Genomic DNA, 15,695 nt, shown 5'->3' with positions numbered 1-15,695 from the left:
TAGGACAGAAAGGCAAAACCACCACGCAGAGCAAAAATTATAGAGAGGTCAGAATCTAAAGGATCGTCTTGTACCTAGTTTAACTTGTTGATAGAACAAAAGATGTGGGTACACAATAGAGAAAAATGGTATTAAAGTTATATATGATGTATGTGTATGTTTATTTCTATTTAATATATCTCATTTATGTCAATCAGGTATGACATACTGAGGCTGAGTTGAGCTTGTTAGTTTGATGTATTGTATAAATGTGTGCTGTCGTCTGTTATTTTTGTTTTCTTTGTCTTCATTTGTCATTAAGATTATGGGGCTTTGTTTTGTTTACGTTGAAGTGTACATCCTATATAGAAAATATAAATTAAATCTTAAAAAAAAAAGTTTAAAATATTGTTGTCACCATGATCGTTGGCAGGAAAACTTCTCTGCACAAGAAAGGATGCATCGACCACATCAGAGTGAACTCAGAGCTCAATAAACAGTAAGTCAAACCCTTCTAGCAGACAGAAATTACTTCCATAAGCGAGGCTATTTCTCTGTACATTTAAGACACACACATACAGTACATTAAAGTGTATTTGATTATTAATTATGGTATTACTCAGGCCATGAGTATGATTGATGACTACATGTTTCTAGATCAATGTAAATTGACATTTTTGCCCTGATGTCAGTTTCGAGGCCCAAAGCTCAGCTTTGTCATTAAATTCTTTGGAGGAGTGAGACGAGAGCTTTTACTTCTCCAAATGTGATTTTTCAATTCAATTCAAATTAGAATGCTTATTTATACTTCAAATTGAACACAAGTACACACAAAAATTCATTTACACACATAAAACAATGGAAAGACACTCAATTTAATACTGTATTCAAACAATTGAAAGACTGAAAGGTTAATAGCCAGACTGTTGGCTGGCCAAATCACTGAACAAAACACTTTCTGATGTCAGAAAGTACAAAAAGTGTAGGTGCTTTAATGAATCTATATATCCGAGGTAAACTGGCAGAGGACACTAGACTTTACACTAAGCTCAGCCATGCAGCTAATGGCTGGAGCCTGTTACTGTACTGACCTTCTCATCTTACAGTTAGCAAGGAAACCAATAACAGTATTTCTGAAAAGTCACAAGTTTAAGACATATTTGCATAGATTAATTAGGATGTTAACATTAAGGTAAAAATGGAAGTAAAACTAAAACATCAACTATTAATTTAAAGCAGACTTCTGGAATGAAACCAAACTTCATTCAGTTAATTTTATCTACAATGCATTTCTGATGGCACCAATTTTATAAGAAAGGTGTGTCCTGACGCCTCTTCAAATGGTTCCTATCCTCTTAAACATCAAATTCAAGGATGTTCCAATGACTTTCCAGGCCCAATTCCCTCAGATTCAGTGACCAAACATGGCATAGTATGAGCCATGGATCCATGTTAATTACTGTTAGCACACTGAGAAGTTCACAGACATTAATTAATCCTTCCATGCATAGATGGTAAATTATCATAAAGTCATAATTTTTTCCATTGTTTGTTTTTACTCAAAGACAACTTATTTTTCGATTATTTGGAAGGAGATACATAAATGTCCACCACAGTGGACAAAGAACTCCAGTAATGAATCATACCATTATCTATCACTGTTTCTACTATTTCAACTAAATAAGGTGTTTGAATGTCTTCTAGTCAGATTTTACTACATTCCTCTTCATTTTCATTTTTTGTTGTGACTGAAAATACATCTATATTTGTGTCTGTATTATATTTGTAAGTAAAAAAATATCGAACTATTATTGCACAAAAAATATAAATTCAATCACTTTCAGTGACTTATGTCGACCTATATCTATTTTCTAAAACTTTCAAGGCCTTGATTCCCCCCTTTTAAATTCACATACTTGCAAGGATTTCAAGGGCCTGCGGCAACCCAGTTGAGAAGCTGTAAAAGGCTGTAAAGCTCATGACTGCAGGTGTAGGTTTTGATATCAAATGTTAAATCAGCTGCTGTCAGGGTCAGAAATGTAAAGTGCAAAGTACCACATGTGACCACAATACTGCATGGACGGACCACCCTTGAGTTAGCTTTAAGTTTTAATGCAAAGAAAACATCATACCTTGTTCACAGTTCTCGACGGTCCCACACTGGGCCAACAGACCATCCAGCACCTGAGACAGACAGACAGACAGAGAGGAACAGAAAGGAAAGAACACCGTCAGTTCATGTGAAAAAGACAACACATTTCAGAATGCACCCGAGCCTAAAAAAAGACACATTTAGCATTATAACTGAATTAATTGTCTTTTAATGTATTTCAGTGTGGTACATGTGGAAACACTTCCACAATGAATTCCAAATGTATCTTTTTTTCATCATCATTACAGAAGAGATGTCTCTGTAATTATATCCGCATTAAGAAGAAAATATAAATACACTACTTGATAATACCAGTCATGAGTACAATATATTGTATTATAATTATAACTTTCTTTGACTCATCTGATGTCAGATAATTGGGACTGGATGGACAGAGGGCATCACGATGAAATGAAATACCAGGGGCCAAAGCATGGGAGGGCCCTCAAGAAACATTCAACATTTTGCTGATTAACGTCGATCACTGACGGACTATTTTTTTATTACTTAAAGGGGCACTATATAGTTTTAGAGGATGAATTCTAACTCAGAATTCTAATATTTACAATATGAATGTGGTAATAACATAAACTCAGAAAAAAAAAAAGTTTTTCCATAAGTGAATAAACAAGCTGTTCTCAGAGGAAAATAAGGTCCCAGAACACTGTTTGAAGCTAGAAAGGTGGCAGGGTCCGCCACATATAAACAAAGTAAAACAGTATAAATTGTGTTGTCCTTTAAGGTCAGTTTGTTTATTCAGTTTATTCAGTCATGGAAACAAAGAGAGTTTGTTTATTTAGTTTGTTTAGGCAGAAAAAAAATCAGCCAAAGAAGATCTTTCTCTTCTCATTAACATTTCTTCACCATAGTGCTGCTTTAAACCAGAGGCAATCTGGCACATGTTCCCTTTTTGTATGACTTCGATGATTTAGACACTATAATAAAGGCTTTTAAATATCTCCTTGCTCGTTTGATCCATTTTCTTATACTTGGATTGGTTTAAGTGCCTGTTTTTTGAAGTACTCTTTTTCCAAGAGCACCCGACCAAATTTTATCTACATTGTATTGAATAAAGAGCAACCAGTCATCTCCTTTACCTGACGATTTCTTGTGTCTAAAAACAATATTCTCTATCCCCTTTGAGGTGCACATAGTTTGGTCCATTTAGAGTTGATTAAAAATATTTTGCCTTTAACTGCAGTAATTTTGCTGCTGCTGATCAAAGATCATAAAAGAATGACACTTCAGAGTGAAGCATAAAGAGCCAACAGAGGGATGTTCTTTGCTAAGTTCAAGCAATAAGACACGTATATGAAGTGACTTACAGTAAAGTGGGAGAAAAAAAATTCAAAAGCAGCTCTCAAGTGATCACATAATTAATAACATGTGTGATCAGATCAGAACAGCCAATCAGAGAAATCTGATCCATTATTCATTCTTTAAAATGTGATTGTAAGAGGAAATTGGCTGAAAAGGAAACAAAGGAAAGCTAAACTGGAGGCGGAAATATATCTGCAGTTGGTACATCAGAGAATAGTTTATACAAGTATTTAGCATCACAGTGGCATCAACTGCAAATAGTCTGGTGAAACTATTATTTCAGACACATATTATTCATCATGATGACTGATATTTTGAACAGCAACATCAAGGGTCTTCGAAATGAGCTTTTAAATTTAAAAGTCAAAGTAAAAGTGAAGCTCTTTTTAGTTTTATCTGTAACTATGTTCCAAATCTAACTGTTTCTGACAGGATGATTCCAACTTTAAAGAAGATATTGCTAACATTTTCTCAATACTCACAATAGAAGACATGATAACATAAAGGTCACCAGTTTGTATCAGATGTAAACACAAGGAATACTTTACAGTTCCATTAAGACTGTATTTTGTATATATAAAGACAAATATATATAAAGACAAATCAAAGAACAGTCTGATATTTCTTTGTTTTTCCTAACATGCAATATTGTACCTAATTCTAAATAACACACACGTATATACATATATATGCATATATATCTCGCACATTACAGTCTTTGCTTCCTCTACTTAACTTCAGATGCTTTTATTTTGGAGTAATGAATGTTTCCTATACCCCTCCTCATGCTCAGCACCTCTGTCTTACATGATGCTGTATTAATTCTCTGGATGCTGCTGAGACATCTGACCCTCATTAATGTTCAGCAGCATGTAAATGAAACGTTTCAGTCAGTTTTGCGGAGAGACGTCGCCCTCGTGTGGACACACATGGCACGATCACAGCGGTGGAGACAAGGAAGAGAGGGAGATGATCTGGCACATATTCAAATCACACACACACACACACACACAGAGAGAGAGAGAGAGAGAGAGAGAAAGAGAGCCACTGCCACAGACACTTGCTTGCCAAAAGGAGGCAGGCAGTGTGCCACACCCTCACAAAAAACAATAACGGTGCACATACGCATACACACACCCAGAGATTTCCTGTTCATTCTTTATCCAAGAAAATAATGATTATGTTTATTTTTTATTGTTTTGTTTGTTTAAATATGGCATGTGTTTGTTCAGAGCACTTTAACAGTATTTAATGGTGCTTTCCAAAATTTGTCAGTAATCTATTTATGGTCCTGGAGTAACCTTTAATTTATATTATTATATTCAAATAGTTATAACCTTGTTGTCTGTGTCTGCCACACAGCTTCACAGTTTTTCTGGATCAGTTGGGAATTCATTGAATCTTGGTTAAAAAAAAAAAAAGAAAGACAAAAACATATTTTTAATTTAATTTAGGCTACGTTATTAAAACTTTGTGATGGACTGCTTTGAACTTTGATCACAGTTCTTAAAGTCTAAAATCAGAATATTAGACAGTAGATAATAAAAATTTTATGAAATGTTTGTCAACAATGAGGTCTTTAAAAAGTACAGGTTTGGACTCTAATTTGTGTGTGTGTGTGTGTGTGTGTGCGTGTGTGATAATGCTTGTTAGATACAAACTAAATTTAAGTTAGAAAAAGTAAAAGTAAGTTGTTTCTTGCTATAAATTGCTATATTTTCTTTCTAAATCAAAAATCGATTGAAATGAGCTTATCAATTTCTCTCCACCCCTGCAATGTGCGCTTCTGACAGAAAACCATCACTTCAAAGACAACACAGCTGGCTCACTGGTCGCCTGTAGCTGCAACTTCCAGACACTTCAATGTGTGCACGACTGTCAACTGACTGGTACCAGTCCAACAGTATCAGAGATATTTTCTTTTTCAGAGATCCTTTATGGATTTGTTTGGAGAAAGATGGTTAACTTGGGACAGATTTCAGAAACCCAACATTGTAACATTGTTGACTTTTTTAGTTGTTTTTTATGTTGAGTCACTGAAGAATGGTACTTTTTTTTTTAAGTCTGGAATCTTGAAACTGCAGTTTGACAGTTGTCAAGGCGTGAAACCAATGGGATGTTTTTTTATTTTTACAATACCTATCCAGATAGACTAATAATGGCATAACTGTCAGTGCTGGGGAAAAAGTGGTTAAATCAAATCATAATCTTAAAATTGAAAGTCTAATTAAATCTTGGATTTGGAGAATCATGATACCCTTCATAAAATGTCCTCTTCATTCAGAAGTGGTTTATTGTCACTACTAGGTATTCACTTGCTTATGAGAGTCAAACCTGCTGGCCTTACTCTGCTGCCACATCTCCAGTGCTGTTTATTCTGTGCATGATGCTGCTAAGTAAATAGTGCTGTGCAGTGTGCACAGGGGCCTGTCTGCAGGCTCAGATCTTCATGCTGTTCTCTACAGCAGTTCATGCACACACAAGTCAATGATCAGATTCCTTGTACATCCAGTTCACCCTGCACATCAGCTTCCTGTGGTTGGTAAATCTTTCTGTACTTGGTACTTGGTAGACATCCAGCTGAAGTGTCGACGTAACTGAAGCAATTATGGACTAACAATCAATAGGTTAGTGCTGCCCATAAGTAGATCAATACATGACTATTAGTTAGTGTTCAATTCTAATCACTGGGCTCCCATTGGATTCATCTCCCTGCACTGCAACCTGCAGTTTCAACTCAAAGTATTTGCTTTTTGGTTGGAGCCATCATATATATCTACACAGAGATGTGTGGCCCATGATTCACTGCTAGCCCGCTGAGGCAAAGGCAAATATGACCAACAAACACCACACATAAACCACTCAAGTAGTGTACATGTTGGCAGCAGGGTCAGCATGGCTGGTATTACAAGCTTTACTCCAAACCTTTCAGTACCAGAGACACTGAGCAAGATTCTCAGAGTGGGCGGGGCAGCTAGCATACCTTCCTCCAACGAGAGAAACAATGTCCAACGCAGGTGTGTGTGGCGGCCATTGTTATGATTTCTTTGACCAGATGACTCATGTAAATCTCACACTTCTGGCCATTAATACTGATACGGATGCTGCTATGACTCTTGCTTTATGCTGCAAGTCAGACACGGTAAGGCTTTTATTGCGTACATTATTCCTCTCCCTCCGCTTCACAAAGACAGATATTGACTGGCACTTGAACATCTGAAGTCTGACTGTCAGAACTTACACAACTGTTTTGTTCTTTAGTGTCTTGAGTGGAACTAAGACTCCAATTACAGTTCTTTTCAAACAAATCAACAACAAATGTGTTCACTCCAAAAGAACATCCTTAGCTTCTGGAAGAATTGTAATTATGTCAAGAGAAGTTGAAACCCTGCTTTCTCACCGCCACACAGCTTACTAAACCCTACATGACGTGGCTGTGAAAGTCATATTGACAGTGTTGGAAAGTTACAAAAAGTGTTGAGCAGACAAACTCTTAATTCAACGTCAAAAAGATGTGAAGGGAGAGGATTTGTAAAGTGATTCTATCATATGGCAAGTCCGGACAGTCGGCAGAATAAAACAATGGCATGTTACATTTGTGCCAAAGATTTTCATTTTTTCACACAAATCATTTCAACATTTCTACAGTACTTGTCACATCACATTACATGAATATGAGCTGACTTGTCAGGAGATGGAGGGGATGGTGACAGCTAGGTGAGAAGGCTGCCGAGCCAGTGACAGCAGTTTCAACATTTGTAAGTGTGAAACCACTGGATATATTTGATGAGATGTCGGGACATCTCCAACTGTGTTTGTGACAACAAAACCAGGTATTTTAAGACAAAACATGATCTTTTCCTAATCCTAACTTAGTGCTTTTGTGCCTAAACCCAACCAGAGAATAAGCAAAGTGTTGTCACAAATGTCATAGTATAGTATATAGTACTGGCGTATAGTGTATACTGGCCACTTGGGAGCAAAATTCCCAAATTGTTATCCAAAATGCAACCTAATCGCCAGAATAAATATTGGCCATGTATGTTTCTGCAAAACACAGATAAGTGAATGTTACATTTCTTTATGTTGTAACTGTGTGTATCTTTAGGTTAAATTTTCAATTTTATGTTCTGACAACACTGTGCTTACGACACAGGCTTAGGCTTCGGCACAAATACAAAAAACAGTTAAGTTAGGGTTAGGAAGAAACTATCCAGTGGTTTCACGTTTACAAATATGGTAATTGTTTTTTTGGGAGATGAAAGTATCTGCTTGCGTTTCTGCTTGTTTGATTTGGAAACACAGTGTAGCCATAGCCACATGGCTGGAGACAGGCTGTTTCAAACGAGCACTTTTGTTGATCCCTCTACAATGTTTTGTTCTGATTGGAAGATTTGGATTAGTTGGCCACAAAGGCCATTGGTGCATTTAAAACACTGAGTAAGGATATGTGGGGAGAGTTTTTTTGTTTCTTTTTAGGTAGTACACTGTTAGAAAAAGACCTTCTCAAATGTCTGTGTCTTAAAGATAAGAATCAGAGCTTAAATTAAAGAAGAAAACCAATTCTGTTTCTTCAGTGGAAATCTGTCTTACTGCACTTTGTTCAACTCAAAATGTTATTGAGGAAAATGTCAGTGAGCTGGCTATGGGAAGGACAGAAGTCAGAATGCCTGTTTGGAGCCTTTTTAGCTGATTGTAATCACAGATGCTTGTCTGAGTGTTGTGGTTTGGTTTTCTCAGAAAATTACATGCATACAACAAAAGCACCTAATTTCACAAAGTGTTCAAAGACCGTGTTGTGAGTGGAAGGAATGTGATGTGGTTGCTGGCAGTGTAAAGTCACAGTAGCAGACTGTAGGGCACACTCACACCAGTCCTTATGTACCATGCCAAAACACGATAGTCCCTCCTCCCCAGTCCCCTGCTGGCCTGCACTCACATTGCTCCGGCCGCTACTGGGCCTGAGCATGGTTACCTCTTGTACATACTTCATCACGTCGTAGCGTGGTCGCAGCACAATGGAGAACATCACAGAGAACATGACCATAACTTTACTGACTTTGTGGCTTTGGAGTCATTTTGGTCATAGACGCCCTCTTACATTCCTGGATTTTCTTGATTATGCGAGGCGGTGTAATACGTATTATTATACTTCATGTCCACGATGCGCACCCATACTTGTGCTTGTGCATGAGCAATCATACCATGCCAAAGCACACCTCTTCCAACCGTGCCAGGGCCAAGAAAGTGTAAAGTGCAGGTGTAGGTGTAAAGTGTACCATGCTTGAGGATGGTACATATCTCTCACACTAGTCAAACAAACTTGACTTAGGGGGTCAAATGTGCTTGGGCACGATACGCATTGCCTAGTGTGAGTGCGCCCTAAATGATCCCAGCAAGAAAAATAACAGAGGAAATAGGAACTAACCTCCCACTGCAGGTGAGGTGGAATGTTTCTGATCTGCAGTTTCCTGGTCCTGTGGAGAGAAGAAGAAGGCAGAGAGGATATTAGCGAGTTAAAAAGTTCTGCAAACAGAAAGAGAAGGGTCTCAAACTTTTTGAGTAATAAAAAAGAAATAAAGCCATGTAAATAATCCAGTAACACAGCATGCAAGCACAGTGCACATGAGAAATACTATGTGGGTGTGTTGAAACGGAACACTGATTACAGGTCTAACACTCTGCTGACTGTGTTAGGCTGAGGGTTCAGAGATGAAAGCAAGTGAAAGGAAGAAGAGGCCACTGAATGAAGCCAGAACGTGTCTTGAGAGACAAACAGGTGGAGATTGGGAGAGTCTTTTTGAAGTGACTTCCTTTGATACTAACACGAAATCAACCCCATCCCCTCACTCCATCCATTAGCTCTGACAGGTTCAACTTACACACAAGCCCTGTGTATGACACAGGGTGCTGACCACAAGTCCAACCACATTTGACCTATTGTGTATGGAGCAACAGTTGACTGTGTGAACGGTGACCTCACTGTTCAACCACACCATTATGCCGCGTAAAACATCGTTAAAATGTCTCTGAAATGTTGTTTTTAATGTTGGTGTGACTTTTCTTTGTCAGCCACCCGATGAAAAGCTGAGGCCCAGACCAAACCAAAATCAAAGAAGAAGTAACAATTAAGACTAACCACTGCATAGACATTCCAAAATTGGATTGGGGTTCTGTCTTTCTTGGGGAGATACTGTATGTCTTGGTTCATTGCGGTGCGGTTACCATGTGGTCCTGGTATCCTCTACACCATCTGTACTACTATCTCTCTGAACCCAGATTAACTGCTAGAAACGTCTTGTTCTTAGCTGCTGTATGGATCCTGATTCTGACATTAATACCAAAACATCTCTGCAGGCAGGTGGGGGGCAGGAGGGTACCAAAACTTCCCCAACACCCCTCAACCTACATCCCCGACTGTTGTAGTCTACCATTATGGGGCTTGAGCCCCAGTTGTTGGAGAAAACCACTGAATCAACAGCAAGTAGTGGGACAGCTTCCTGCTCAACCACCCACTCACACAGAGGGGGATGGGTAGTCCGCTGAATAGAAGGGTGGCAGTCGTGTATGTGAGCGTGTGCATCTTAATCCTGTATTTTTGCCACTAAGCATGTTGGTATCAGTTTTGGAGTTTTTTTGTGAGCAGGTCTGTTATCACTGAAACCACATGTGTTTTCTTGGCTGCGTCTTGTCCATAATAGTTACACATGGACATCCACAGTCATTACCCTCCTCCCCCTTTAGCATTCAATACATTAGGAACACAAAGAATTCCTTTGGTTTCTGGTAGCTTGTTGAGTTTCGCTTCTTGTGATTTCTTGAGAACTCTCATACTCATACTAGGATATGTTCAATTGTGGCTTTATCATTAATTCTGCTTTTCAATCAAATTCTTGAGCATTGTCTTTGTAACTTCCCGTTTGGTAAATCGTTACACAGAAAAAAAAGGATGCGTTCACATTTCATAGCATTTATTCCAACTTTTTAATCTCTAGTGGACAAATCTAAATTATTTTACTGAATGCAAATCCCACAAAAAAAATAAAACTCAAGGAGAAATACATCTAGGTTCTTGGAAAAGGGTTGCAACTAAATTATTCTCAAGAACTGGACAATGAGTCCAGTTGAAAGCCATCCCTTCACAGAACAATTTGTACATCTGTTGCATTGGTGCTGCACCTTTGACCATTGGCCCTCTTACTGACGCTGCTTGTATTGAAATGTAGAAATGTGAAACCCATTTTTACCACCCATTACCATCTTTACCGCTCCTTATCCAACCCCGCACCCACCCAACTAGGCATCAATGGCCCTAAACCCCAACAACAACCAACCCCCACCTCTACCTCACATGCTAAACCCCACCCTAACCCCCAGGAGGTTCCAGCACAGATGAATAGTCTTTTGTGCATCCAAAATACCTGACATCCCCCACGCAAAAAATGGCAAAGCCCTTTGATCCTCGATCAATACTCAGCTATAATCACCAGCTCCACCCCACAACCTGCCAAACCCATATAAAAACAAACCTGTTCACCACACCTCCACGAGCATAACTTCCACCTTACACATCAAAACCTTCATGACCCCCGACACTCACACAAATGCAAAATTCCACCTTATCAACACATCAACTCCCCATTATCCTCTCCAATGCCCCAGTCCACCCCCCACACACACATCCCAACCCCCATCAAGCCACCAACAGTGAACTTGTTTGACCCCTACCGTCGCCTCCTGCCAACCAATGGCCTACCCTATTGGCTGAAACCATGGCAACAGGTTAGGAATGGGCGGGCAAAGAAGATGGATGGGCGGGCGGATGGACGACAAAACAACATGCTTCACATTTGCTTACGCGCTTGTTCACTCGTGTGTTATCTTTTTTTCATTTAAACTATCATTGCCTTTTACTAACATGGGGGCGACCTGCCATGTTGGGTCTCCCACCCTCTGTCAACCTGAGCTAAATGTTAAATGAACACTTCAAATCATAATTTTCCACTTTTTAATTCCAAAAGCCCTGACATGTCATTGTATTACCATGAAGCAATGAACACATATTATTAACATCAGGTGTATCATTAACATATAATGACTCAACATTGACTATCAATGTTGAATTCCATATTTTGATTGTACATATACCTGAGAAAATGGCAATATAGCTGAACAAAATTGTAAGTGAATAACGTAACTGTCAAAATGTTCCATTTCAAATAAATTTGCACTGCTGAAACAAGAACAAAATCTGCTCTGAGACCCTCATCCACGACTCATTGTTGATATGCAAAGATGGAACAGATTGTCAATGAAGCTTGAAAATGTCTTAAGTCGAACGTAAAAACTGGAGCTGTTGAGGTTCCCTCAGCTGTGAAGGCATTAAATCCATGCTCAGCTTCAGCCTCCAGCAGAACAAAGGACCAGCGAGAAAGAGCAGAAGAAAGAAAAGAAGCCAAGAGAATGAAAAGAGTGTGGTCCTCAAGGAGGAGGTGGAGGAGAGGAGAGAAAGGCTTTGCTTCGAGGAGGGGTCAGAGGCCAAGGGTTAGAGCCCTTCAGACCAGACAGAGGGGCCCCTGGGACCACAGCGAGGTGTGTCAGTGTGTGTGAGGGCCTTGTCCTACACTTTCACAGCCACAAAATTCAACAATATATAAATCAGTATTATCTTTTAAGAGTGAAATCATCATCAACATACTTTCCGTTCAGCTCTTTAGACTTTATCATTCTGTTTCCTTCGAAATCCATACCTTTCCCTAAATTTAGTCATGTCCACTGTAAGGACCACACTTACAGGTTCCAACTCTGATGAGAGTTGCTCCTTTACCTAATGATCTGCAGTGATACACACTCATCACTACACTGACACAGTGATATGGAGCTAATTGCTGATTACACCTCCAGGCTTGGTGCAACTGCAAGACTAATTGCAACAGCACCTGTAACTGACAAAAGACACAGATTGTTGCACAGTGACACCCAACGAATGAGGACCTAACCTTCCCATGCTCAGCTATTTTGATGGTATTAACAGGGCATTCATGCTGCTGGTGATGATGTGTTGTTTTTTACCAACCGCGTTCAGGTGTAATTGGTCAGGCAATAAAGTCTTAAGGCGTCAGTATCTTTCAACCAAAGTGCTCAGTCGCCAGAAAAAAACATTGGCATTGTACGTTACAGCAAACCACAGATACCTTAAATTTTCATACGCATCGTACAACATCTCAACAGTATGTGCCATGTCACGTTCACATTACATGTATATGAGCTGGATTTCATGTAGCGAGAAAGAAGGGGATGGTAGCAGTGTGACAGCTGCCAAGCAAGAGACCACAGTTCCCACATAACTAACATTTATTCTGGCGATTACCACTTTTACACCAAAATCAGTGTGTATAGGCAGGTTTTTTAAACAGAGGTAAATTTGCGTTAATCAGCAATAAATCCTGTTCACATTGCCTGCTGACAAGTTTGCCTTTCTGTTTTTTCCCCTCATGTGTCCCATTCTTCATCACAAACACGTTGGAAAAAGAGGGAGCAATAGCAAGCAGCAGATCATATACCTCATCAGAATATATCCAGGAGATGTTCAGCTTCTTTAAAAAAGTCTAAATCAATAACATTCTGAATTAGACACGTTGTTCATTCCGTGACAGAGGTTACTTAAGAGTGGGACATCTCACTTCTTTCTAATCTCTGATGAGTTGCACATGCTCAGTAGTGATCAGACAGCTGACAGGCTCAGACCACACAGTAGCCACAAACAGCAGTTAATTTTTTAACATCTTTAACTTCAGTCTCTCTTTCAAACTCAGCACCGACTGAACGATGTTCAAGCTGCTTGACAGAGACGGCTGGAAAGACATCAACAGGTCAACAGCCTTAACTTCAACACACATCAGGCCATCGCGCCTAATAAATTAGTAAATTAGTGTGTTCACCCGGTTATTGTGTTCACATCACAGCTGAGCTGGCTTTTTTGCATCCCAGTGGAATAAAATGTAGGCTTTTTACATTAATGCAAACCATACATTGAAATTTGTTCTGGTCGTATGTTCCATATTGACATTTCTACACAATGTGTCATGTCACGCTCACATTACTTGTATATGAGCTGACTTTCATGTTGGGAGATGGTGGGGATGGCAGTGGCATTACAGCTCGGTGAGATGGCTGCCAAGCCAGATACCACTGTTCAAAACACTGTTTCAACATCAGTGAGCGTGAAACCATTAGATATTTTTGAGGAAACGTCGGCACATTTTCCAGCTGTATTTGTAGCAACAACAGCAGGTATTTTAACTCAAAACACGACCCTTTCCTATCCCAACGCAAGTGATTTGTATGCCTAAACCCAACCAGTGCACAGTGTTAAAATTGAGAAATTACCCTAAAGGAATGTGAAGTTTCAACATATATGTGGTTTGCCGAAATTTAAACGTTTTTAAACCTATATAAATGAACACTCAATTCTTCAGTTTCATTTAAACTTTTTAGTAAATCTCTAATTTCATTGGACAGCAACACAATATATATTTGTTTAGATCTATTGTTGTTATGACTAATGACAATGAAAAGTGTATTATTGCTGTTCACTCAGCACTGTAGGCCACGAATGGACCTTGGGTGACTCAGTGATCATGTCGCCCTCTATGAATGCACAGAAAGGCAAACAACTGTTTGCTGTGGTTTACTGGCTCTCCTATAAACATCTGCATTCATCCATTCAGTGTTGTGTAGCTTGATGAGTACAACACCAACATGAATGTTTCTGGGAAATCATGTGTGTGTTACGATATGGTAGTGCTTGTTTCAAACTGATTAAATGTGAGAGTCAGACAGAGACAGATTACGAGCTGAGAAGTCACTGCAAACTGTTCCCAGCAGTCTAGTGGGCCAACACACACAGACACATTCATATAATAACACTCACAGTAACGAGGGCATGAAGCCATTCGAAGCCACACAGTCTAATGACGTCCAAAGTCGGGGATGAAAAAAGGAATATGAAACCAAGAGATAATGTGTGTGTGTGTGTGTGTGACATCAGTATCTCAGCACTCCCAATGGAAACTTTTAATGCCAGGAAAAGGCATGTCTGATGGGTTTGACTGACACTTTTTCCAGTGTATGCAACCCAGATGGCAGGTGTTGACTACTCTTTCAGTGTGCTAAATCAGTTAAATATGTAAACATACTGATGTCACATATTTATAAAGCTCTAGCTAACAAGGAAAAGAAGGATGGATGCGTTTAAGTGGGAGAGAATTTTAACAATGGATCTTTTCATTGTTTTCACTTAAAGGGGCACTCTGTAGTTTTGGAAAAGAAATTCAAACTCAGAATTTTATTATTTACAATATTAATGTGGTAATAATACAAACTCAGAAATATGTATTTTTTCTATAAGTGAATAAACAAGCTGTTCTCAGAGGAAAATAAGGTCCCAGAACACTGTTTGAAGCTAGAAAGGTGGCAGGGTCCGCCACATATAAACAAAGTAAAACAGTATAAATTGTGTTGTTCTTTAAGGTCAGTTTGTTTATTCAGTGTATTCAGTCATGAAAGCAAAGAGAGCTTGTTTATTTAGTTTGTTTAGGTAGAAAAAAAATCAGTCAATGGCGTTATTCATTATTGCATTATTGTCAAATACAGTAAGAATCTGCTGTGTCAAATCAAACACATTGTGTTCACTTGAAGCCTCCAGATAACAGGCTGCACATTAAGTCAAACAGACGTCGAGATGATGCAGCTGGACATGGCTGACTCTCTGACACTGGGACAAACACTCCCAGTAAACGGGAAACAAACAGTTCCAACTGACAGCTACACAAGTGCTCATCGATACATCGCAAAGCCTTTTATCCACAGTTTCACTGCACCGAGCATTAGCTGCCGTCTGCAAGGGTCTCAAGTGACCTCGCCAACAAGCAGCTTGATAAACCACAGTGCCTCCGGTCTGCACTGAACAATTCAGCACAACAGACTCAATAAACAAAGTGAAAGAACACTGCGTGGTTTAAGGCATCTCCGGCATGGCTCTGCAGAATTTCAAGACAACCTTCTTCTGTCAATGTTGACCCTATCCGTCACAGTTTAAAGCTGCATGTTTATTATCAGGGCATGACATGATCAGTAAGTCTGGATCAATAGGGAAATGTATATATCCAATAACACATATCTGATCAGTGAAGACACATTTGGAGGTTGGTAGTGACGCAAACGACCGCTTGAGTTATGTAAT

General features: G+C 39.2%; 1 protein-coding gene across 1 annotated transcript in view; it reads right to left on the bottom strand.

Moving 5' to 3' along the window:
- Window positions 1-15,695, bottom strand: part of igf2bp1 (insulin-like growth factor 2 mRNA binding protein 1) — a 56,840-nt gene that overhangs the window by 6,578 nt on the left and 34,567 nt on the right. The window contains exons 3-4 of the mRNA XM_073494733.1: window positions 8,880-8,928; window positions 2,112-2,163 (exon numbers count right to left, since the gene is read on the bottom strand). Of these exons, the coding sequence (XP_073350834.1) occupies window positions 2,112-2,163; window positions 8,880-8,928 (101 nt within the window). The remainder of the gene's footprint in view (window positions 1-2,111; window positions 2,164-8,879; window positions 8,929-15,695) is intronic.

Source organism: Pagrus major, chromosome 23 (assembly GCF_040436345.1).
Source record: "Pagrus major chromosome 23, Pma_NU_1.0".
Taxonomy (NCBI): domain Eukaryota; kingdom Metazoa; phylum Chordata; class Actinopteri; order Spariformes; family Sparidae; genus Pagrus; species Pagrus major.
This window is presented reverse-complemented; position numbering and strand designations above follow the sequence as displayed.